Source organism: Typopeltis vanoorti, chromosome 13, assembly GCF_054136105.1.
Source record: "Typopeltis vanoorti isolate ZY-2024b chromosome 13, IOZ_Tvanoo_1.0, whole genome shotgun sequence".
In the NCBI taxonomy this organism is placed as follows: Eukaryota; Metazoa; Arthropoda; class Arachnida; order Uropygi; family Thelyphonidae; genus Typopeltis; species Typopeltis vanoorti.
The window spans coordinates 31749357-31775545 of record NC_143561.1 but is presented as its reverse complement, the minus strand read 5'-3'; the positions used below and the strand labels follow the sequence as shown (position 1 = coordinate 31775545).

Genomic DNA, 26189 nt, shown 5'->3' with positions numbered 1-26189 from the left:
CTAGCATCAGTGATAACAAATTAGGAAAATTCAAAACAACACTGAACTTGCAACAATTGGTTAACTAATCATGGCAAGTGCAGTATGCCAGAAGGTACATGCCTGACAAATTAAACTAAAATAACAATATTAAAGACGTAATGTATTTAAAAAAAAAAAAATGAATAATAATAATTACATTTATTACAGATAAGAATCAGCCAAATTTTTATTGGGAAAACTGCAATGCGTAAAAGTTCTTGCAAAACAAATGTTCATATTTAAAATTATTACTTCTATTTATTAATAAGGTGCTTTTTTCCAAAGGATTCTGCATGGATTCATGTTACTTAAGGTCCAACTTATGCAATTCTGTTACAAGCAGTTGCCTGAGTTAGATCTTGTTGCATAAATCTGTGGACAAGAGTGTTTACTCTTAATGATAGGTAAAAAATTTGAGGTTGTTGATAAGAAAAATGTAGATATGAGGTGATGCTTCTTCATGATTTTAGTGAGAGGTTCAGTTTCATGCATTTATGTTTGGTCTCATTATCTCATCATTCTATGTTTGATGGAGGTGTCAGAACAGAACTCTATGAATCTATATGTTGGAATTTTCAGCGATTAAACCCATTTAACTGCATAACAGATTTAAGTGCGTGGAATTCCTATTGTTCTTGTTCTTCTTCTTCCTTTCATGGTATTAGGACTGCTGGCATTATATCTTTTTAAGGGTCTTCTATTTCTTTTTTTTTCCGTCTTGGTTTATAGTTTAGCATTTCTTTTGTGATCCAATCTGTGAATAACATTTTATTCACAGATTGGAAGCCACTTGTTTCTATAATTATTTATTCTTTGTAAAGTTGGTTCTTGTTGTACGTGTGGACATGTTGTTTATTATTTTAACGGTATAATAGAACACAGAAACTAAGTAAATAATTTTTCTTGTTCTTCTTCCTTTCATGGTACTAGGACTGCTGGCATTATATCTTTTTAAGGGTCTTCTATTTCTTTTTTTTTCCGTCTTGGTTTATAGTTGTAGTTCTTGGTTCTTGTTGTAGTTCTCATAAGGCCACCAACATTTCTTTTATCAGGTAACTGCTGTTCTTAGAAATTTCATTTTTGCTGATTATATTTCATTATTATTATTATTTTTTCTCTCCCCCATATTTCACTTCCATATAATATGGTATGGTGTGTGTGTGTGTAGGGGGGAGTACTGAACTTCGATACCAGTTTACTCCGTAACATACATTGTTGTAATTATTCAGTACTGTTTTTTTTTTTGCATTATACTGTAAAAGAGGTTTAGCTAAAACACTAAATATACTTAACCTTGCATTTCTTTGTACTAAATTTGGTTTAAAGATTATCAATTAATCATGCCTATGATTCTGGTGAATTTATTAATTTTATGTTCTGGATCCATTTTTTCAATGTAGCTTATGTATTACAACCAAGATAATTAAAATTATTGGCTTGTTATTTAAAACTATTTTAAATAACAAGCCAATGCTGATGAAGAGCTTGATGAAGAGATGCATTCTTGTAAACTTAATGATTATGACTTCACAACTGCATAATCTCTTCCTCTAAATGTAATAATGTTTAACAGAAGATATTCTCATCCCATGTTTTGTTAATTTTAATGATTTTAATTCACAACACAGAATAATAAGAAAATAATTAATATTTATTTAACTTATTTGCTGATATTTTGCCAGTGTTTTATTTCATGTTCTTGGTAATTTTTTGACCTGCATATTTTAGCAATTCATTATAAATTCAATAAATCTCAGCTGATTTCCTATTTTTTAGTTTTGATATGACTGATTCTATTAAACTATTATATATTTCTATTTCATTTGTGTTTTCTGGCTGTTGTATTTCAGACATTTTTATTTCTTTGTCATTATATAATTGGGTAAAATAGTTTTCCTACTCCTCTCTTTCTATGATTTTAGATCATTCTCAATACTGGTTTCTGTGCTCCATAATTAATATTGCAGCTGTTTAGACTAACCTTCTCAATATTTTTGCTTTATGAATCTTATTTTGTGGTTTATTTTATTTCTTATTCTTTCATACTCTTCATATTTGGCTATATCAATCTTATCTTGTAAATGCATATTAAATTCAATTTTTTTTAGTTTCTCATAGTGCTTTAATTTCTTCAATATATGAGAGAGAGAGAGTAAAATCTGTTTCTGTCCCAATGTTTCATGTGCTGCTTGTTTAATGTTCATTTTGAATTCCACCTTTTTTATGTTTATTATTATGATTATTGCACTCTCAATAAAGTCGGCAGACTCATCATCAAAGGTTCATTCAACCGACAACATATTTATCATACCTAATCTTTAAATCCTTAACATCCTTGAATTAACATACATTCTGGTAATGCGTCCCATTCGCTCACAATTCTCCATGTAAAAAATCTACTCCTCACATCCCTCTTCATCACGCTCATACATAACTTCCAGGGATAGCCTCTGGTTCTTCCCTGATCACTGTCTACTCTTTTTATAATCTCTTCTGAATTAATCCGATAAAATCCTACCACTAACTTAAATGTATCTATCATATCACCTCTTTTCCTCCTATCCACCAAACTCTGCAATCTCCAATGTTTCCACATCACACTGAAAACCAGATGACTAAATTTGTGCATGATAGTTCAAGTGTGGTCTGACTAGTGCTTTATACAGGGGCACAACCACTTCCTTATTCTTACATATTTGAGTATTTCTTATCATAGTAATGCTATGATGTGCAGCCTTTGCACACTTGCAAAATGCCCTCTAAACTTCAGTCTACTGTCAACCATCACTCCCAAATTTCAAATTACATCCACTTCCTGTAGTACACAGCATTATTTTTCTGCACTCCAAAATGCACTTATTAATATTAAAACTGCAACCCCACTCCTTTGTCCAAGTCAAAAGTCTATTCAAATCTTTCTGAAGAGAATTAATATCAGCAGTGCTACTTAGCACTCACATCTTCTCACCAACTTTGCATCATTAGCAAACAAGTGAAGATCCCCAGTCAGCCCACATGATATATCATTTACAAACAAGTTAAAGAGTAGGGGCCAAGAACAGAACTCAGGGGCATGCCTTCCTTTTTTTGAGACACTGCTCCTTCATACACAACTCAGTGATATCATTTCCTGCACTTCCTCGTTCTCCTCACTATCATCTTTAGCAAGTTGTGCTGCAAGCTCTTCCAAATCTTCTTTCAAAAAAATCTCTCCATTACTTTCTAGCAACTCACTGACATCATTATTGTGAAAATTCCCAAAGCTAACATTCTTGACCATTACAGACACATCATCATCAGCCCTTCTGAGACAGACTCAAACCCAGGAAAGTCAGGAATTACACCAGGCAACAATTTCTGCCAGATATCATTCATACATGACTCTGACACTTCTTCTCAGGCTTTCCCAGGCTGGAAGTCATTTAATATCCTTAAGGCCGTAACAAACATTTCAGTAGTCTCTCAAAGAAAAGAATTAGATGTCAGCACTGCACTGCCTCCACAATCCTTCTCAAGGTTGTAGTAGCATGCCTTGAAGACCACAATGATACCCTGGTATACATTATTGGTTGCAAAAGTGACAATGTAGTGGTGGGTGTGAATAAACAACCCTAACATCCAAGGCATCAGTATACAAATCTTCAAGGTTTGTTGAATGCCCAGGAGCATTGTCAAGGATGTAAACAACTTTATAAGTTATTTATAACACAAACTTTTGCAACCTCTGGACAAAAGCATGAGTGCGCCATTCACTAAAGATTGTCTGGATCACCTATGCTTTTTATTATTAGAACGGTAAACAACAAGCAAATGAGTCTTGGCAATGTCCTTCACTGTCCTTCATGACATGCATCATATTATTTCAGGAAATTGATAACAGAGTAGATAATGACTAAAATATTTTAATTATTATTTCCTATATGTTTGCCAAAGTTAAACTGGTATCTTCAGGGATTAATACACTGGTATCAAACACATGCACATTTCAGGAAAGGTCTCTCAAATTTAAATTTGCTTTGGTGGAGTAAAGTGACTTTATTCCATGCCAGAGGTCTGCTAATCCTCAGCAGCCAAAGTGGTGGAAATGGATGTAGTCCTGGTGCTCTGATATGGATGTTGGCTGCCCTGCATGTTTGGCCATAGTATGAAAGGTTGCAGCTGCATGGTACCTGGCACACTCCAGGTATATATCCAGTGGGCTGTAGCTGGTCTTTGGGAGAGCAGATAAGGATTGCTAGCTTTCTGTGCAGTCTATAAATGGCCATCAGATTATGCTTTCTTAAGATCTTGGCCACCTTTTCTGAGATTCCATGAATATAAGGGATGGTGATGGATTTGCTGTAATCTATATTTGGAAGGGGAAAGTACTTGGTGAGAATTCTTTTTAACTGGAGGGAGGTGTAGCTATTGGCCAAAAAAAAGTGCTTTTTATGTGGAAGAGTTCTGTACATGTGTGGCTTTTCTGTATATGGCAAAGATCAGAGATCCATTTGGTTGCCTTGTAACCAGAGTATCTAGGAAGAGGGCAGACTGTTGTTACTTTCTATTTTTGTTGTGAAGTGGATACTTGGATGCTGGCTGTTCAAATGGGATAGGAAAGTGTGAAAGGTATCCAAGGCCAGGTGGCCAAACTGCGAACATATTGGCCCACACATTGTAGCCAAATAGTGGGAAGAATTAAGGGCGTTCTTTTTAAATGTTTCCATGAAAAAGTTAGCCAAGGTGATGGGGGGGGGGAGCCTATGGCTGTTCCCTCTATTTTTAAGTAGAATTTTCGTTGGCAAACAAAACAGCCCGAGTTAACGTGAACTGAAATAGGGCTGAGATATCGGGAAGAAATTCTGCTTGGATAAGAGGAAGGGCAAGATATACCTCTCAAACCATGATTAGATTTCTCTTCAGAGGTATATATGGTATACTAGGCATCTTTTTCTAGTACAGACCTGTCTCATTCACATCAAAGACAGAATTTCTGATTTTCAGAAAATAACTGATAAAGGTGTAGTCACCTTCATCAATTATTTGTTGGCATTCAGTTGGATAATCATTTGCTGCAGAAACATCCACATCAACTGCTTACAAGAAATTTTAACATTGTGAATTTTGAATAGGGAAAACCCATCCCCAGCTTGCCACAAATGATCCTTTTCCACCAGCTTCTTCATTTATTTCATTAAACAAGGACCTTGCCTTGTCTATGATTACTGTTGATTTAACAGAATGTTGTTTGATTCATATTCAATCGAATATGAATAGCACGAATAATTTTTTCCATTACTTCACTCCTTTAATATGATGTTCTTGACACTTTTATGAGCACTTTATTTTATCTGCATTGGTTACTATTGTTGAAACTGTTGAAGGTGTTAACGTTCATGCTTTACACACATCAGAATGACATTCACTGAATCAGAATGACATCAGAATGATTCGATGGGTCAAATCACTTCCATTTTTTCCTTCAATGGCAAGTGATTTTCTGCTCTTTTTTAGATGAGGAAGACAACAAATTGGCTCTAGATTTAGATGAAATTTTTAAATTTATTGTTTAAATACAAATATTAGTTACAACTATCACTTTTTAGCAATCCTTACAATGTGATACAGTGCACCTAAACATAAACTATTTTGCAATCTTTACCAACAATGTCATAGAATGTAAAACAAGAGAAAATCCTGAACACTGTTGACATGTGTGTTTATGCTTTTGTGTTGTTATTTATTGATTTTTTTGCTGTTGTTTTTGAAATGAACATTTCAAAAATAACAGCAAAATTGGTAGATAGAAGAAGGATAGGTGATATGATTGAGACTTAAACTGTTGAGAGGTGATTACAGGGTTGACACTGGGGAGTTTTTTTCACTTGGTTGAACAGCGGGAAAGAGTGATGACAAGGGGTCATCTCTGGAAGTTACGAAAGGAAGCTGTGAGCATGAGGGTGAGGAGTGGTTTTTTTGCATGGAGGGTGGTTGAACCATGGAATGCATTGCCTGATAGAGTGGTGAGAACAAGAATGGTCAATGAGTTCAAAGAATGGCATGATAGACTTTGTGTTTCCTAGCAGGGACCTCCTGCAATGAGTGTTTTGACTCCATGGAGGCCTGAATTATAATAATTATAATAAACTATATTATTATTAAATGCCTTCTTTTAAGAATTCATATCATCTGTTCCTCATCCAAACTACAGGAATATCTCATTTTATGTTTCCTCTATTTGCAAAGATTGAAATTAAAATGAGATATTCCTGTAGTTTGGATGAGGAACAGATGATATGAATTCTTAAAAGAAGGCATTTAATAATAATATAGTTTATTATAATTATTATAATTCAGGCCTCCATGGAGTCAAAAGACTCATTGCAGGAGGTCCCTGTTAGGAAACACAAAGTCTATCATGCCATTCTTTGAACTCATTGACCATTCTTGTTCTCACCATTCTATCAGGCAATGCATTCCATGGTTCAACCACCCTCCATGCAAAAAAAAAACACTCCTCACCCTCTTGCTCACAGCTTCCTTTCGTAACTTCCAGGGATGACCCCTTGTCATCACTCTTTCCTGCTGTTCAACCAAGTGAAAAAAAACTCCCCAGTGTCAACCCTGTAACCACCTCTCAACAGTTTCAGTCTCAATCATATCACCTCTCCTCCTTCTATCCACCAAACTCTGCAGTCCACATTCCCTCAGCCAATCCTCATAACTATCATTGTACAGTCCTAAAACCATCTTTGTTATCTGCCTTTGTACCCTTTCCACAGTTAATTAATCCCCTTCAAATCCTGGGGACCAAATCTGAGAACAATAGTCCAAGTGTGGTCTGATCAGGGTCTTATACAACGGAATGATAACTGTTTTATCTCTGCAGGTCGGCATCCTTCTCAGTATTGCAGCAATCCTCTGCGTTACCTTCACAACCTTCGTCTTCTGTCAGGGATGGTGAGCAGAAGAGTGAATGGAAATATATTGACCTGAGAAGGAAGGATAGCTGTTGACAAAGAACCTCTAATTCCCTTTTTTATGAGGACATCTCAGAAAGATACAGCCCCATTTGATTCAATATCAAGAGTGAATTTGATTTTGTCGCAAAGGGTTCTGATTATTTTGCAAGAAGATTTTTAGTTGTTCAAGTGATTTATTTCATATGGCAAAAATATCACCTGTACAGTGATGCCATAGGAAAGGTTTGGGATTAAACGTTACAATTTTTTCCTCTAGTTCTTCGAAGCAGAAGTTGGCAAAGATAGGAGAAATTGGATAACCCATTATGATACCTCAATTTGACAATAACGCTTTTCACTAAAAATATCCAGAATTCAATTTTCAAGATAAACTTGAAAAGGTATAAAATATCTGATGGAAGTTTAGATGATAAAAATTATAGGGTCATCTAGAGGAAAATCAGTAAAAAGTGAATCCATGCTCAACCTTATTAACAAATCTGCAGAATCAAATACAATTCTTCAATGTTTGATATAAAACTACTAGTATTTTTAATATATCAGAAAGAATTGCTGGTTGAGAGAGAGAGAGAGAGAGAGGATTTGAAAGAAACTTATGTCCTATACAATTTATGATAGGCCGAAGAGGATATTATCCTGGTTTATGCAACCTAGGGAATCCATAAATTCCAGTAGCCTCGAATGATGAACTGTATGTGCTATGTGTTTCAACTGAATCTGGATCTGGTGAAAATATATAATTCAATAAGGAGTTAATTTTCTAAGCTTACTCTTGGTTGGATCTCTGCTGCTGATTAATGCTTAAGTTTTTCAATCTCATAGCAATATATGAGGGTGGTTCCATAAGTTTCTGGCATAACTTTTAGAGGTGATAGAAAGAAAACAACTATGTCACTTAGATGAAAAGCCAAAACAGCTATTTTTCTGGCGAAGTTAATTAAATTAAGGGGATAAAAATCCCTTATTATTTTACAGCCAGTATGCGAAACTCTAAGATCAAAAACTACAATCTACGAGTTTCATGCCAATGAACTATCGGCGAATCCAAGCATAAGTGACCACCTGGTAGTACCACACCAAGGCAACTCGAAGCAAAGGTGGAGCAAGCTCCCTCACCGTCCTTGATATTTTCTCATAATGTAAAAACACACAGCTCCTAGGAGATGTAATACTGCTTTACATTATGAGGGGAGGCCACTACCCAGACCGGTTTCAACCTTTTTTTTAAATATAATTTAGTAAAATAATAAGGGATTTTTATCCCCTTAATTTAGCTGTGTCACTTTTCAGCATAATCTCTCTTTACTTCAACACACTTTTCATATCTTTGAATTAACATTTCTATGCCCTTGAAAAAATAGTCTGTACTTTTGTTCACAAAATGACCTAAAACTGCATCTTTCACCTCATTGTCATCAGTAAATTTTCTTCCTCGAAGGTCTTTCTTCAGTTTTGAGAAGAGGTAAAAGTCACTGGGTGCAAGATCTGGGCTGGAGGGTGGGTATTCAATCTCCTGGAAGCCACAGTCCTTCACTGCAGCCTTTGCAACAATAGCTGTATGGACTGAAGCATTGTAGTGAAGCAGGTGAACACCACAACTCAGCATTCCTTGTCTCTTCTCCTTTGTGGCATTGCGCAGGAGTGAAGCATAATATTCTGCATTCATAGTGGTATTCCTTTCCTTTAAGTCAATCAAGAGAATTCCTTCTTCAGTGAAAAACTTTATCACAGCACAGTACTAAATTTTTAACATTACAGCTACTTAGCCTGTCATGTGTTCGTCAAACAAACGAGTGCCTCCAACTGAATGACGCAGGTAGAATTGAAACTGGTACACTAACCTCTCCATAGATAGTGCTATCTGTCACACATGGCATTTTAAAATTGGTATGGATTTTGTATGTCAGGCCGGAAACTTTTGGAACCTACCTCATATCAATTTTGCATTTATAATCAGAAGAGTCAGAAATAACAGTAATATTGCCTCTGTTGGCTTTGGTGATAATAAGATCATATAAAGCTTTGAATTCTGCAAATAGGATATTTAGAGGAGGATGTTTAAGGATTATGAGTAATTTTAGCAACTTCAAAATGTAATTTATTTCAGGAATTTTATTATGATAAATGAGTTATTAAATATTGTGTGAAATCAAAATGAGGAAATCATTATGGCACGACAGAAAATTGAGGCCTCTAACTAAAAGAGGCCTGAATTTTCTGTCATTGCTAAAGGGCTGCAGAAAAGAGGAGTGCAATTTTATGTAATAATTATTACAAATTTTAATTTTTGTTTCCTTTCCTGTGTGTGTGTGTGTGTGTGTGTGTGTGTGTGTGTGTGTGTGTGTGTGTGTGTGTGTGTGTGTGTGTGTGTGTGTGATATTCTTACCCAATTTCTGATGGTAATTTAAAAGATGTTTTAAATTTTTTCCTATCATGGATAGTTTCTGAGAAACAAGTCTATACATTTTTATGATATAAACACTGGTAAGAATATTATACATGCAGAATGAAAGTCAACTAGAATGACCTCCCCCCCCCCCCCCCCCCGACACCTTCCATTTATAAGATGAACTTGGTGTTTCCAGTTTCAGACCCCACCAGTAATCAGCTAACATAGCATGATTTCCCCTTATACCTGCCTTCCATCCTCAGAATCTGCTAATGAAACCTCTCGCTATGTTAATCACTTATGGATCTGAGATTTTCTGGGAAAAAGTCTAGATGTGAATCCAGAAAGGATATTTTCAGAGACATCTTGCATCCCATGTCATGATATGCTTTGAGCATAGAGGAAATGATTTCTTTGTAATGTGAAGATTTGTGGTTGCCCAAAAAGCTTTCTGCAACTAACTTAAAATGTTTCCATGAATTAGCTTCATTTGGTTTAGAACTTGTTCAAATATTAAGGATCGTTCATTAACAATCTAATTTCTTTCCCAATGAAAATGCCTTCTTTACTTTTGCATCACTTAGTTTTTGAAACCATTGTTTCAAATACTGAAACCCTGATTCTTCCTGATTAATGGCTTTCATAAAGTTTTCACGAGTCCAAGTTTGATGTGAAGTGGTAGCAAATTTTTTCTGTCTCTGCCAATGGTGCATGTTTAACATTCTTTTCTCCAGGTGCGAAATGTTTATGCAAAGGTCATTGTTTAACAACCTAATGTTTACTCCTAGTCCTGCTGTCCCATTCACATAGGAAGCAACAGTACTTACTGTACCCTATTTGTAACCATAGCAAAATTGCAATGATCAGCACAGATGTTCCACTTGTAGACATCATAATTAATGTTTCTCAGCATTATTTTCATATTTTCATACGCTTCCTTCATAGTAACTGAATGGGCTATTTGGGATGGATGGATGGATGGATATAAGTTCCCATTGAGAAGAACAGCTTTCAGACTGGATTTTGACAAATTAATAAAAAGTCTCTATTTAGATGTGTGTTCAATGCAATAGGACTCCATTAGTCCATCTATGATAGTGCAAAAGGTCAGGGTATCATTTCACTGAAATAACTGATCTACTCATTTTGACAGTGTCTGAAATATGTGACCTTCATTCCATCAGCTAGGAGATTCCGTCTTTACAGTTGTGATGCCAACAGTTCTGCATGATACTTTGTAAGATTAAGATCTCTTACAAGATCATTCAATTTCTCTTGGGTGATTAAGTGTGGTTCATCGTTTTTTGACTCCGAAATCATATTCTTTGTCAGATATTTCCTCTGTTTCTTCACTATCACTCTCAAAGTCTGCAGGTGTTGGATGTTTAGGTACTGGCAAATCTACAGAATGAGATACTGCTGGCAAAGCAGATGTAATATTTGAATACACAATGTGTTTCTTATTTTTTGATGAAAATCCTGAAACTTTTGTAAGGCAGAAATAACATTCAATAAAGTGATTAGTTGGCTCTCTCTCCTAATCACTGGAACAGCAAATGGCATGAAAGGTCTGGTTCCTTTCAGCCAAGCTCACAGATTAACCACACAACGTGCACAACACACATGTGGAGCCCAGCTTTTATCTTGATCACCTACTTTACAACTGAAATAACAATTGTAGGCTTCCTTAATTAACTTTATAAATGGTCTCTGCTTCTTCAAGATGAACTCCCCACACATGTAGCAAAACAAATTAGGAGAAGTAACACATATACGAGGCATTTTTCTGTCACACAGAAAATACAACACAAGCTACATCTGAGATATGCACTGAATGGACTGCATAGGCTAATGTGAACAATGTAATGTGTTGCATCACCTCGTTAACTAAGCATGGTCGATGCAATAATAGCAGAATGTGACTGTATCACAATAGGCAATGATAACTCATATAGGGCACAATGTTTCTCTCCAGAATGGTACACGATAGAAAAATTTTAAAAACATATTTGAAATCAGAAAAGATTCAGAAATATCTTTTCTTGCAAAGGAAACAATATATGCATTGGACAGCGAATTGGCGATATTGCTTGCATTTTAGCATAATATTGTTTATTTTTTGTTGCTACCTGTGTGATTATTGGCTATGAAGATTTGTTACCTGACTTTTTTCTTTTTCACCAAAACACAATAGCAGTATGCATGAGATCAACTCGCCATGTGGTATGAAGGTCAAATGCTGCTAACAACAGACTCTTTGAAAATGATTTAATGTTATGAGTACAACATGTATCCATGGCAAAATCCGAAAGATATGTTTGTTGAGAGACAGAAGAAAAGACGAGAGAGAGAGAGAGAGAATGTATGGATCTGTAGAAACAGTGATATTTTGTTAGACTACAAGTTATCAGTGAATGCAAAACAGACTGAAGGAATGAGACAGCATAAATGAAAGAAATGCAAGTGGAACGAAAGCAAGTGAGACTGAGGGAGTGAAAGCGGTAAGAATAAAGAAACAAAAGTTAGGGATATGGAAGCAAAAAGAAGTAAGATTGAGGAAATGGAAGACAGATGTAGCAGAACAACAGATAGCGAGACTACAGCAGCAGCAGAGAGAAATTGCCAGAATGAAAGATTTGAAGAAACAGTTGTTCCAAATGAAAAATTAAATGAGGAATCTGTGGAGTGATATTAGATGTTTAGTGGAAAGAAACGAAAGAGTGAAAAACAATAGAATGAAAGAAAAAAGAGAAAGGAGGTGACAAATGACTTGAGAATAGCAGTGTATGAATATTTAATTGCTAGAGGTTGGTTAATGAGAGAGTCCATAAAGTCTGCTATCCAGGAGGTAGGATGAGCAAGACTATTAATGCAGGATTTTTAATGGAGATTTGAGCAGGAAATGAGCATGAGAGTTAGTGGTGGTTGTGGGAACAAATGACATAGGTGGACATTGGGAAAATGTAAGGGCAGATATAAGGAGATTATTGAGGAGAGTGAAATATAAAAGTATAATGGGAAAGGTTGTCGGTGTGTTGTCAAGGTAAGACTGATGACTTGAGATGGAGAGCGAGAATCATGAATGGTATGCTATGCTGAGAGAGCTGTGTGGACATGTAGCATGTATTTGAAGGAAGAATAGAATTATACAGAAGTGAAAGATTGCATTTGAATGGATTTTGGAGTGAGTGAGTTGGAGAAACCGTTGCTAGATGGAACTGCAATGTTGCATGCAAGCAAGAAATGAAGTGAAAAATCAGGCGAGACTGAAGTGCTTGGCAATGGAAACAGTAGTAGCATGAGAGATGAACAGAGAATGGGAATGCAAGAAAAATGGGGAAATGGGGGGGGATGGGAGGGGGAACCCCTCCCATCCCCAAGTCGACAGGAAAACACTGCACAGGGAGAATGGATGCTGGAAGTAGCAGTCAATGTATGTATGGGAATGATCAGCATAGGAATGACAAGGATCGGAACGTGAGTGGGGTAGTCGAGACTGAGCAGATATATGGAGTAAGTGATAAAAGTGATTGGGCAAGGCAGGTAACATGGGGAAATCACCATCATTGGAATAAGTGAAACATGGCTGAATCAAGATGATATCTTGATGGGAACAGAAATGAAAGGATACAGTGTTTTTTTGCAAGGATAGAAAGGACAAGAAGGAAATGTATGTGATGCTGATGATAGCATGAGAATTATGTCCACATAAGGTAGATATGAAATTAGGAAAACAGTGGCAATGGTCACGAGGCAGTGTGGTGTGAGGGTGAGATTGATAGGAAGAGATATTTAGTTGGGGTTGCAATAGGCTGGGGAATATTGAGGGAGGCAATGAAGAAATGTATAAGCAACATGGGTTAGTGAACAAGAAGGATAATTATTATGGGTGATTTTAATTATGGCAGTATAGATTGGAATGAAGGGATAGCATTTGGGAATAAGGAAAATGATACTATCTTAGGCAGTATGTAAGGGAGAGCATGCAAGGATCGAGAGTTTTAAATCTAATTGTTTTATCAGAGGATGTAATTGTGAGTGGAGTTGTGCACTTCCCTCCAGTTGGTGAGAGTGATCATGAAGTGACCACCTGGGTTGTGGCTAGCCATATGAAGACTTCTGTGAGGAAAGGATACATGTGGAAGTACAAAGCTGGTGATTATATCAAGTTTAAGAGACTGCTTAGAGCTATAGCATAAAATGTGGAGTTAGCAGAAAGGAAATAAATGCTGCTTGGGAAATGACAAAGAAATACTTAACAGCATCAATGTGTGAATGTATTCCAAATGTCAAAAGGCTGAATAGGGTAAGTGTAAAATGGTTGAATGAGGGTATCAAGTATGAAATCTGGAAGAAGTAGTTTTGGAGGGAGTGACTCAGATGGTAAGGTTAGCAAAAGAGTAGAACAAGTAAAAATTAGCAAATTAAAACTTGAAAAATCTTCGGAAGTTTTTTCGATGTGCAGCAAGTAGAAAGAAGAATCATTACAATAAGATGAGGTTAATGGATGAAAGTGGTAGACTGGTAACTGCTACAGAGGACATGGTTGAGATATTCAGGGTGTTTCATCCTCAGTGTGAAATCAGTAGCTCAAGTGTAGAGAATGAAATGAGATAAGATAATGATCAGTGATCAAGAGGTATACAAAGAGTTAAGAAAACTAGATGTCAATAAGGCAATAGGACTTATGACATATCACCACGTGTCTTAAGGAAATGTTCCAAGGAGACAGCATCAGCCTTGACCTAGTTGTTTAACAAGCACCTTGCAACAGTACAAGTCCCAAAGGAATGGAAGGAAGGTAAAACTGTTTCCACTTCCCAAAGGTGGTGAAGGCTTCAAATTATAGACTGATATGTACAGCTGGGATTGTAGTTAAGGTGTTGGAGAGGTTGATGAATGATAGGATACAAAAGTAGGTTGATAGTAGTGGTATTTTTTGTGCTTGTCAGCATGGGTTTATTAAAAGGAGGTTGTGTTTTACCAGCTTCCTTATGTACTATAACAAGGTGATAAATGTATTGGATAAAGGAGATGAATACACACACATGGTGGTATACTTAGATTTTGCGAAGGCTTTCGATAGACTGCCACACCGCAAGTTGGTAAGTAAACTGAAGCAGATGGGATTGGATAATAGATTAGTAAGTTGGATAGGCAACTGCTCTCAGATAGGAATGAGCAAGTTGTGTATGGGATGCAGTATCCCAGAAGAGGAAAGTCACTAGTGGTGTGCCACAGAAGTTTGTTTTGGTACCATTGTATTTAATTTGTATATTAATGATATCAGGATAGGTTTAACTGGTGATATACAACTATTTGAAGATTATGCAAAACTGGAGAGAGTGATGAGGAATCAAGAAGATGATGTGGTCATACATAAGGACTTGAATAGATTTGTATGAGTGGACAACAGTATGGAACTGTCAGTTCAATGTTGCAATGTGTAAGGTTCTGAAATTTGATAGGCAACAATGGAATGCAAAGTATAATATACATGACTAATTTTTTCACGGTATTAACAACACCACAAACACTTTTATTAACAAGGATGTTTTATTAACGCTAATATTTCGCTGATTTTCAAATCAGCATCATCAGAGCACAACACACATGTAAACGCGACAGTGAGTGAAACAATATAATTGCAGAAAGACAAAAGATCTAAAGTCCTATTTTTGGCGCCCTCTAACGAAAAAAAAAAAAAAAAAAAAAAAAGCAGCAGCAGTTATCCAGGAGTTTTTCTTAGGATAACCGTCTCCCAAATTTTTGGCAAATTAATGCAACCATATTTGTTAAGGTTGGGAGAATTCTTCAAAGCCATTGCTGACTCAAAAAATAGTCTTTCAGATCTATAACGACTTCTAAATAGCACATTCGTTTTTCTCCATCTAATCCTGCGTGAAGGAGTGTCCAAAGCGTGGTCTGCCAGTCCCGACTTGCCGTAGTAATAGTAGCAAATGTATCTTTCATGTTCTTCCAGGCGGATGTTCACTGATCTTCCTGTTTGCCCATAATAGGCTAAGTCACAGTCACATGGAACTTCATACACTCCTGGGTGTGCTAAAGGGTGAAGTTTATCCTTTGGTGAGCGGATCAGAGTTGCCAGCTTGACATGAGGCTTGAAGGTGGTGCGAAGGCCATGTTCCACCAATACTTTGGCTATCTTTTCCGATGTACCTCTGATATAGGGAATGGAAATGGTCATGTTGTATTCTTGTGTATTAGGGGGGGGGGGGGCAAAGTAATGGGCCTATGTAGTATTTTTTCTATTTTGTAGGGATTGTAGCCGTTGGCTAAGAACGTATGGCGCAGGTACTGGAGTTCAGTGGTCAGAGCTGTATCGTTAGAACAAATGGCTCTGGCTCTGTGTGTCAGTGTTTTTAAAATGCCGTACTGTTGGACTGGATGATGATGTGATTGTTTATGTAGGTATCTTCCTGTGTGTGTAGGCTTCCTGTAAACAGAAAAAGATAGTGATCCATCTGAAAGGCGGGTGACTAATGTGTCAAGAAATGGTAAACAGTTATTTGATTCTTTTTCTACTGTGAAGTGAATTTTGGGGTGTTGGCTGTTTAGGTAGGTGACAAAAGCATCCAAAGTGTCTTGTCCATGGGGCCAGATGGCAAACACATCATCTACATAGCGCAACCACACTAGTGGCTTGTATGTAGCTGTGGTAAGTACTTTGTTTTCAAAGTGTTCCATGTAAAAATTTGCTAACGGGGGGGAGAGGGGGGAACCCATAGCAGTACCATTAATCTGTTTGTAGAATTTCCCCCCCCCCCCCCATGTAAAGTAACCTGCATTCATGGTAAATTGAAATAATTCGAAAATATCTGGGGGAAATTTAGACTTGATTAATTCAAGAGTGTCTATAAGTGGTACATTGGTAAATAGGGAGGTGACATCGAAACTAACCATTATGTCTGAATTTTTTAGGATTAGATTTTTAACCAGTGTTTTGAAATGGATAGAATTTTTTACAAAAGTAGAGGAGTTGCCAGTAAGAGGGGCAAGCGACTTAGCTAAATGCCGGGCCAGTTTATATGTGGGACTATCTATGCTATCAACTATGGGGCGTAGGGGAACATTAGTTTTGTGGATTTTTGGTAATCCATAAATGCGGGGTGTTTTAACATGAATTGGTTTTATTTTCCTGATGATTTCTTTGGGCCATGATGTCACTTTTTTTAGTAATTTTCGGACTTTTTTCTTTTGCGCCATTGTAGGGTCTCGATGTATACTTTGATACGTAGAACTGTCACATATGAGATCTTGCATTTTTTTGTTATACTCTTCTTTATTCATGATAACTGTTGCATTTCCTTTATCGGCTTTTGTAATAATAATATTTTTATTATTGTATAACTTTTTTAGGGCAGTTATTTGCTTATGTGGTATATTACTTTTTGGAGGCTTAGCTTTGTTTATAATACTTGCTATGTCTAGTCGCACGTTGTTAGCCATTGCTGGCGGAAGATCGTGGATACCCCGTTCTACTTTCATCATAATTTCGAGTTTAGGAATTTGTTTGGGCGCGACGGCAAAGTTATGAATAGTCATGAATAACCAGCAACGCCTAAGCTTATCAGTTAGATTAAAGTATAATATACTTGGTGGGGGAATTTTGGAGAAGTTGAGGAGACAAGAAACCTTAGAGTGGTGATAGACAAGGATCTGAATGTTCAGAGACCATACTGTACAAGTTGTGAACTCGTCACATTGGATAATGGCAATGATGAGGAGGATCTTAACATGCAGAAATAAAGAGGTTCTGGTTCCAATGTATAAGACTTTGATCAAGTCTTGTATGGATTATTGTGCATAAACTTGGTTCCCTGGTTTTCATGGTGATGAGGTTACATTAGAAAGGGTCCAGAGAAGACTGACTAAGATGGTAACTAGTCTTTGGGATGTGGGATATGAAGAGAGATTGAGGGAATGCAGTTTGCAAAGCCTTGTGAATAGGAGGAAGAGAGGGGATATATCATTGTCACACTTAATTGGTGAAAGGTTGTTACCAGGTTAATGTGGAAGAAATTTTTCATAGAATGGAGGATGGGGGGGGGGTAGCACAAGGGGAAATCTCGGGAAGCTCTGTGGGCACAGGCATTAGAAGCAGGTTTTTTGCATGGCGAGTGGAATGTGTTTATAGCATGGTTAGAACTTTGTGTTTAACTGTGAACGTCCAGTGATGAGTCTTTTGACAGCGTGGAGGTCTGGTGTTAATAATAATAATAATAAAATTGAGTTCATCTTCTGTTATTCATGCTTTGAAAGATTAACTGCCCATTAATTGTGGTCAACCTTGATGGAATTGGGAGAACATTGTTGTAGGTTATTTGATTTATTGTTGAAATACAGAGTTTGCTTAGCAGATCAAGAATTTCCAGGTTGTTTTGTGATATTAGAATCTATATACTTGTTTGGAATGTGAAATATTAGCTTCTTAAAATTAATATAGAACACTCACGACAATAAGCGAAAATGCATACAAAGAAAAGTGTTGTTCACTCATATTTGGTTAAGATATATCTTTATTCATCTTTTAAAAATTTGTGTCAACAGCACAATTTAAACTGTATTTAATTGGTTAAAATAAATTAAGCTGACAATATAGAAAATTTCCAATGATTACCGTGATTTGTGCATTATAAAGAACTTCCTGTTTCACAATGCAAACTTTGCTTTGCTGCTACTTCATCAAATGCAATAAGATAGAAGCCATGTTTTTTACACCACAGTTTCCTTTTTATGTGTATTTGATGTTATAAGCATTCTGTATTAATTTTAAGAAACTTTCTTTCTTTTTTAATCCTTCCTCTTCTACCTTTTTTTAAACAATGTTGAGGTTTTTGTCCAACTGTTAATTGCAACCGTACTCGAGGATAAGGTGGTTAGCCCCATGACTCCCAGCATATCCTACTGTCTGTAGATGCATGTGTTCACAGGCCCGTTTGCCTGTTCTGGGAAAAAAAAAAGTTTTCAGATGAAAAACCCCCTACCTCCATATGAGACCGGATAACTCACCTTTAGTCAAAAGAGACCAGAGAGAGGTTCCTCACATCACTAACAGGAATTGAACCCAGTTCTTTTCAACCAAAGAGCTTCATCTATACTGACTGAGCTACAGAGGCTCGCTTTAAATAAAAACTTAAATAAATAAATACTATTTTAGTTAAGATAAAAAGCCAAATGGCTAGTTTTCTGGCACCTTAATATAGAAAATAAGGGGATCAACATCCTTTGTATCAACAAAGGATGTTGATCCCCTTATTTTCTAAATAAATACTATTTCATATTCCAAACAAACATACAGTTCAGGCAACTTTATTTTCTGTTTTTTTTTTTTTGTTTTTTTCCTGCTCAATAATTTCATTTTTCTGTATGTATTATAAATTTATAAAGCTACCAAGAGCAGTAGTACTGTGATGATGAAATTCATTTATCTGAAACAATTGGGTTTTAGCACGTGCTTGTACATATCATGGAAAAGCACAATTTTGGTGGCAAGGGCTTCTATCATCCACTATTTGGTGATGCCATTTCCCAATCTAATTGAATAATATGGAATTCACTCTATCAGTGAAAACTACTAAAATTTTAATGTAACTCATAAATCCAACAAATTGAAACAGTCATTAGATCCCAAAGTTCCATATCCCTGGGTCACATATCTGGTTGTGTAGAGATCACCTGCAGAATGTAGATAGTTCAACTTTTGAGGAAAGAAGAAAGAACATGAAACAGACATTGCCCATTCAATAAAGGCAGAACACAACCATCAACACATCACTAAAAAACCCCAAATTAAGATGACTTGATCCAGCAGTTATGCCTTACATGTGGGATAGTATGCTACATTCAAAGGGGGACATGGAAGGAACTGAATCACAGCAATAAAGTTAACATATACATCTTGGACGTTTTAAATGATAAAGATCACAGCTTTTTATTGTAGTACAATGACAATTTTTTTCTTTTCTAATAACAGTATTAAAACATGAAATATGAGGTGCAAAAATAAGTCAGATGTGATGCTTCAAATATTGAGTCATTCTTGAATTGGGATTTGAATGTTAGTTACAAATGAACTTCATAAAGTGATGTAATTTCCCACATCATCTACATGTTGAATAATATTTCTTGATATCTTATTTAATTAATAATAATTCTTGGCATCTTATATAATTTTTTTGTGTGAAAAAGATAGCCAGATTTCTTCATTACAAAGAGGACAATAAATCAGTGAAAATTAGCAAAAATTATTCCTTCATTTATTTTGTTAAGAATACCAATTACAGTAGACCTCCCCACGACCTAGCTGGTTCCTGGAAAGCCACTGTAAATTGAATCCTAATTTAAAATTGGATTATTATCATAAATCAAAGCTTTGTTGTTGCTGGAAATGCAGAAAAACTAATAAATACCACATCAAAATAACAGCAAAACTAAAAGCATTAAAAATGCTACAGGATTTACTGTTTTAAAGCTTCTTCAAATCTCAGCTGTATATTGTAATCTCAGTCAGCTAGCAATCTACCATAGTAGAATATGTATCCTTATTAACTTGCTTCTGCAGCAAGCCATACAGTCAAAATAGAATTGAATTAATATCAGACAAAGTATTATTATTATTGTGCGGGCACTTCCATGGAGTCTGAAGACTCATCACGGGAGACCCAAACTATCAACACAATCAATCTATCGTACCTCTCCTTGAACCCATTAACAAACAAGCACTCAAAACTGACTCTGGCAACCTATTCCATTCATTTACAACTCTCTAGGCAAAAATTTAGTCCTCATACCCCTACTAACCACAACTTTATTCAACTTCTAGGAATGATCTCTTGTTCTGGACCCTCTAGCCGAGTGCCGAAACATTTCTCCTACACCATTCATTACTTATTTTTAACAGTATTAACACCACCAAACAATTATCAAAAGATGTTTAATTAACTGCTTATATTTCGCTGAATTTCAAATCATCATCATCAGAGCACAACAGCGTATATGCAACAGTAAGTGAAAACAATACAATTATAATGGACAAAATAACAGTCTCCCAAATTTTTGGCAAATTAATGCAACCATATTTGTTCAGGTTACAAGAATTCTTCAAAGCCATGGCTGACTCAAAAAATAATCTTTCAGATCTATAATGGCTTCTAAATAGCACATTCGTTTTTTCCATCTAATCCTGTGTGAAGGGGTATCCAACACGTGATCTGTCAGTCTTAACTTGTCATAGTAATAGTAGCAAATATATTTTTTATTTCTTCCAGGGAGATGTTAACTGATCTTCCTGTTTGCCCATGTAGGCCAAGTCACAGTCACAGGGAACTTCATACACTCCAGGATGTGCTAGAGGGTGAAATTTATCTTTAGATGAGTAGATTAGAGTCACTACTTTAACATGAGGTTTGAATATGGTGCAAAGGCCATGTTTCATCAGTACTTTGGCTACCTTTTCTGATGTATAACTCTGACATAGGGAATAGAAATGGTAATGTCGTGTTCCTGTGTATTAGGGGAGCGAGGGGTAACGGGGCTATGGGGTATTTTATCTATTTTGTAGGGATTGCAGCCATTGGCCAAGAACGTATGGCACAGATATTTGAATTCTGTGGACAGAGCTGTATCGTTAGAACAAATGACTCTGGCTCTGTGTGTAAGTGTTTTTAAAATGCCATACTGTTGAACTGGATGATGATGTGATTGTTTATGTAGGTATCTTCCTATGTGTGTGTTGGCTTTCTGTAAATGGAAAAAGATAATGATCTATCTGAAAGGTAGTGACTAATGTGTCAAGAAATGGTAAACAGTTATTTGATTCCTTTTCTACTGTGAAGCGGATTTTGGGGTGTTGGTTGGTGACAAATGCATTCAAAGTGTCATGTCTACATAGCATAACCACACTAGTGGCTTTTATATAGCCGTGTTAAGTACTTTGTTTGCAAAATGTTCCATGTTTGGGAGACTGTTATTCTGTAATGTTTTTTTTTTTTTTTTTTTTTTACAACATCAGAGGGTGCCAAAAATAGGACTTAAGATCTTTTGTCCATTAAAATTGTATTGTTTCACTTACTCACTGTCAAGTATACTAGCTGTGTTGTGGTCTGATGATGCTGATTTGAAATTCAGCGAAATATAAACAGTTAATAAAGCATCTTATGATAAAATTGTTTGGTGTTGTTAATACCATAAAAAATAAGTATAGAAACTTGTAAAAGTTTCTATACTTATTTTCGCCTCTATCATAGCAACTGGAGCATCCCTTTAAACTAACCACCATCTCTAACCACCTTCCCTTTTTGAATTGACTACCCTATTCAATATATTTGCTAGAGAGACGAGACTAGATTCCACACTTGTTGGTCATTATCACACTCACTTGCCTCATAGGTGCCTTCATTTTCTCTCTCTCTCTCTCTCACACACACACACACAAACACATAATTGTGTAAGTTTTCCTGAATTTGCACTGCAGCATGTTTAGTGAACAAAGCCTTCCCTAGACAACAAACACCAAAACAATTTAGATGGAATCCATTAGCATTATACAAATTCTTCTTTCAGTCAAAGTCAGACCATAGGTCCACAAACCTTACATCATTCCTTCTGCACAAATGCATATTGATTCATTTGCTATTAGTGCCTACTCCTCAATTCGCCTCTATCATAGCATGGCAGGAGACTTTCAATCTTACAATATAAACAGTATATTATGTACACATTAACCACTCCATAATGTAATCAAGGTATGTTTTTGCCTCATGAAATTACAACTAAGACATTTTTGAAGTGATAAAATGAAAAAGAATATGAAAATGATATAACTTACATTAACATGACTTGCATTGATATAATCACCTGTTCCGCCATGTATCAATACTCTCGTTGAATCATCTGGAATTTGCAAAGTCAAATAAACAAGAATATAAATCCCAAATATAGTTACAGCATGATCCATCAATTATCTGATCAAGATGTGAAAATAATACTGTAGTCAGTTAGTGTGTATGCTTAAATGAATGTGCAGTTACACTAGTGCCATTATAGGACTTGGATGACGTGCTAACCCATTGAAACATTGGTTACTTGAATCATTATGACTTGGTGAAAAATGGAATATTGATAGACTTCAGGAAGTATAGGAGAATAGAGATAATGATTAGTGAGAGCTAAGTTGTGTAAGTCAAAGGGGGGGTTGGAATCTTTAAAGTTGACAGATTACATTTAAATGAATTTTGGTCTTGGGCATTTAGAAAAGTTACTGTCTGCTGAGAAGACACAGAATCAAGAAGTTAATATAGTGAATGATCAAAGGGTACTTGTGAAGCAGGAGAGCACAGTCAAATAGGTGTGAAGGAGGAGGAAGGAGGATATAAGGTTGTTGATGTGGTTGCAGCAGGACAAAGTGATGGAATGCATAAAGGTGAGGATGAGACAGGCATGGAAATCAGAGTCAGGATCAGGGAAGCAGGAGTGGTCAATCCAAAGCGAGAGTGATTTGGTATAGTAGCTAATGTAGAGAATTACTGAGATAAAGAGCCAATAGGCTTCACTTCGGCAAAGTAAATTTATTCAAATTAAGTGGATATTGAATCCAGCATTATTTCTTAGCTGAATAAGAAACTTATAGATAGAAAATCTAAGAGTTTCATGCCGAATATAGAAAACTATAAAAGTTCGGCGAGTCCAAGCGCAAGCCAACAAGTGGTACATACTGGGGAAACTCGTAGTAAAGGTGTAGTAAGCTCCGATCACTGTCCTTAGTATTTTCCCATAATGCGAAACCCAAGTATGCTGTTATACATTATGGGAGAAGGTCACTACCCAGACCGGTTTTGACCGTTTTTGAGGTCTCATCAGTGAATAGGTAGACCCAGATGTAAATACCAAGGTTGCAGTAATACAAAGCTTATATCTTTACTGTATGAGTCATCAAAAGGTGCGCTAATAAGAAACTCATAGATAGAAAATCTAAGAGTTTCATGCCAAATATAGAAAACTATAAAAGTTTGGCGAGTCCAAGCGTAAGCCAACAAGTGGTCCACTTGTTGGCTTACGCTTGGACTCGCTGAACTTTTATAGTTTTCTATATTTGGCATGAAACTCTTAGATTTTCTATCTATGAGTTTCTTATTCGGCTAAGAAATAATGTTGGATTCAATATCCACTTAATTTGAATAAAGGTAGAGAATGCTGGGGTTGGTAGAATGGCCTCAAAGATGCAGGAATTGTTATATCTGCATATAAATGTAAAGAGTATTCAAAATAAGAGACATGAATTTGTTGCACTGACTGAGTCGGTATGCCCAGAGATAATTGGTTTGATGGTGATTTGATGGTGTGAAGTTGAAATGAACAGGCTAGTACCTGATAGAATGCTGTTTACAGGAATATAGAATGGAAGGAGAAGATAGTGTATGGACATAAGGAGAGTGAGTTTGTTGAATTTTTGAGGGATAAATATCTTAAGCAGCACATGACTGAAGCAACTAGAGATCTTAGAGTGTTGGATTTGGTGATGTCTTCACAAGATGTAGTTGTTAATGAGATATTAACACAAACGCCAGTTGGTGAGAGTAATCATGGGCTACTTGTTTGGGAAGTGGTGAATGAAGAAAAGGTTACTGCCAAAAAAGGACATATGTGAAATCGTAAGGTGGGTGATTGTGGGATAGTCAACTAGCAACAACTCATTTACCCAATGTATAGCAAAAGGCTGTGCAGAAAAGATGTTGTAATTTCATGGGAATTCATAAGACAGTATCAGACACAAGCAACATATAACTGCATACCAAGATTTAAGTAAACAGAGTAGAGTGAAATGGATGAACAATGAAATCAAGGAAGCTGAGTTCGAAAAAAAAATGTTATGAAGGAGGTACAAGACAGTTGATAGTGATCAGATCTGTGAGGTGTATAAAGAACAGGCTAGGAAGGTGATGAGCACAGTAGAGAAAGAAAGGTGCAGTATGAGAGGAGATTGGATGGTCAGCCCAAGGTTAATTCAAGAGTATTTTTTCACTATATGGTAAGCAAGAGGAACAATAATCATGGCTGGCTGACACTAGTCGAGAATCATGACAGCAGAGTGACCGTTGCAAAGGATATAGTGGAATTATTGAATGAGCACTTTATCAGTATATATCATACTGGTCTAAGTGATACGGCAATATGTAGAAGGAGAGACAAGTATTGAGAGAAATGGAAGTGAAAGAATCTGAGGTGTATCAGGTGTTGATTGGGTTAGATGTTTATAAGTTTGTGGGAATGGATGACATATTGACACATATTTTTAAGGCATGTGCACAACAGTTAGCTATGCCCTTGACCTGGTTATTAAATGAAAGTCTTGCAGTGGGTAAAGTAGTGGAAAGAAGGCAAAATAGTACCACTTCACAAGCATGATTCTAGGATAGAAGTTTCCGATTATAGATCAGTCTGTATAACTGCAGTCGTAGTCAAGGTGTTAGAGAGAGTGGTTAAGAATAGAAAACTAGATTGAATTGATGGACATAACATTCTTTATGATGACCAGCATGAATTTGTAAATGGTAAGTCTTGGTTTAGCAATTTACTTGCATTTTATGATAAGGTAACAAGTGTTAGTATAAGGCTGTGATATTCTTGGACTTTGCAAAAAGTGTTTGATAGATTTTTCTTCTTCATCCCATAGTCCACAAAGGACTGTAGAGTAGATATTAGGTAATATTCTTTACAGAAATATTCTACAGTCTTTGATTGATAATTGCTTTCAGCTCTGTAAGTGAAGCAAGCAGTGGTCCAACTTTTTATATTGTCTATCCAATCTCCCTCTTTTTTGTGTTCCTGAAATATGTCCTTCTGCATCAGTAGACCATTTCAGGAACACGAAAAAGAGGCAGACTAGATAGATATCTAGTCTGTCTAGACATATAAATCTCTCTTCATCTTCCTTTAGGAGGAGTCTTCTATATGGAAGTGAAACTTCCATATAGAAGTACTGAATTAACTAGTGTATCAACAGAGCATAATCTGTTGGTAATTGTAAGCTTGTTATCGGTCTATAGTGGTTTTAGTTTTTGGAGTGCTGTAGTTGCTTTTGCAATTTTTGTTCTAATATCTGATCTTGATCTGCAATAAAGATTGCAGATCAAGATCAGATATTAGATATCAGATTAAAGATATTGTAAAGTACTTAAACTAATCAACTTCTTCTATGGGTGTATCCTCAAGTAAGATTTTTTTCAGCTTATTTTTTTTATTTTAGCTTTTCTGCTACTGCACTTCCTTCTTGGTCACAAGTTTGACAGATTACAACATGATAATTTGGTGTACAAGCTGCAGAGGATGAGAATAAATAGTATATTGGTTAGATGGATTGGTGACTGACTTTACGATACCAGCAAGTTGTGTGTAATGGTGCAGTGTCTCAAAAAGGAAGAGTAACCAGCAGCATGCCTAGAGTTTTGTTCTTGGAAGACTGCTGTTTAACTCATTTTTTTTTTTTTTTTAAATGATATATCATGTGGACTGACTGGGGATATTCAGTTTTTTGCTGATGTTAATTATATGAATAGATTTTTGACTTGGACAAAGGAGAGGAGTTGTAGTTTTAATATTAAGAAGTGGGTGCAAGGTGTTGCATTTTGGAGTGCTAAAATATAAGGCTGTGTACTATATTGATGGTGCTGTACTGTAGGAAGTGGATGAGATTTCAGATCTGGGAGTGATGGCTGACAGTAGACTGAAGTTTAGAGGGCATATTGCAAGTGTTGCAAAGACTACATATTATACTGTCGCTATGATAAGATGTACAC

At 36.1% G+C, this 26189-nt stretch overlaps 1 protein-coding gene across 1 annotated transcript in view; it reads right to left on the bottom strand.

The window, feature by feature from the left end:
* The window catches only part of Ptpmeg (protein tyrosine phosphatase Meg), a 558329-nt gene that overhangs the window by 76861 nt on the left and 455279 nt on the right, over positions 1-26189 (bottom strand). Inside the window, exon 20 of the mRNA XM_090403197.1 lies at positions 22223-22287. Within this exon, the coding sequence (XP_090259323.1) occupies positions 22223-22287 (65 nt within the window). The remainder of the gene's footprint in view (positions 1-22222; positions 22288-26189) is intronic.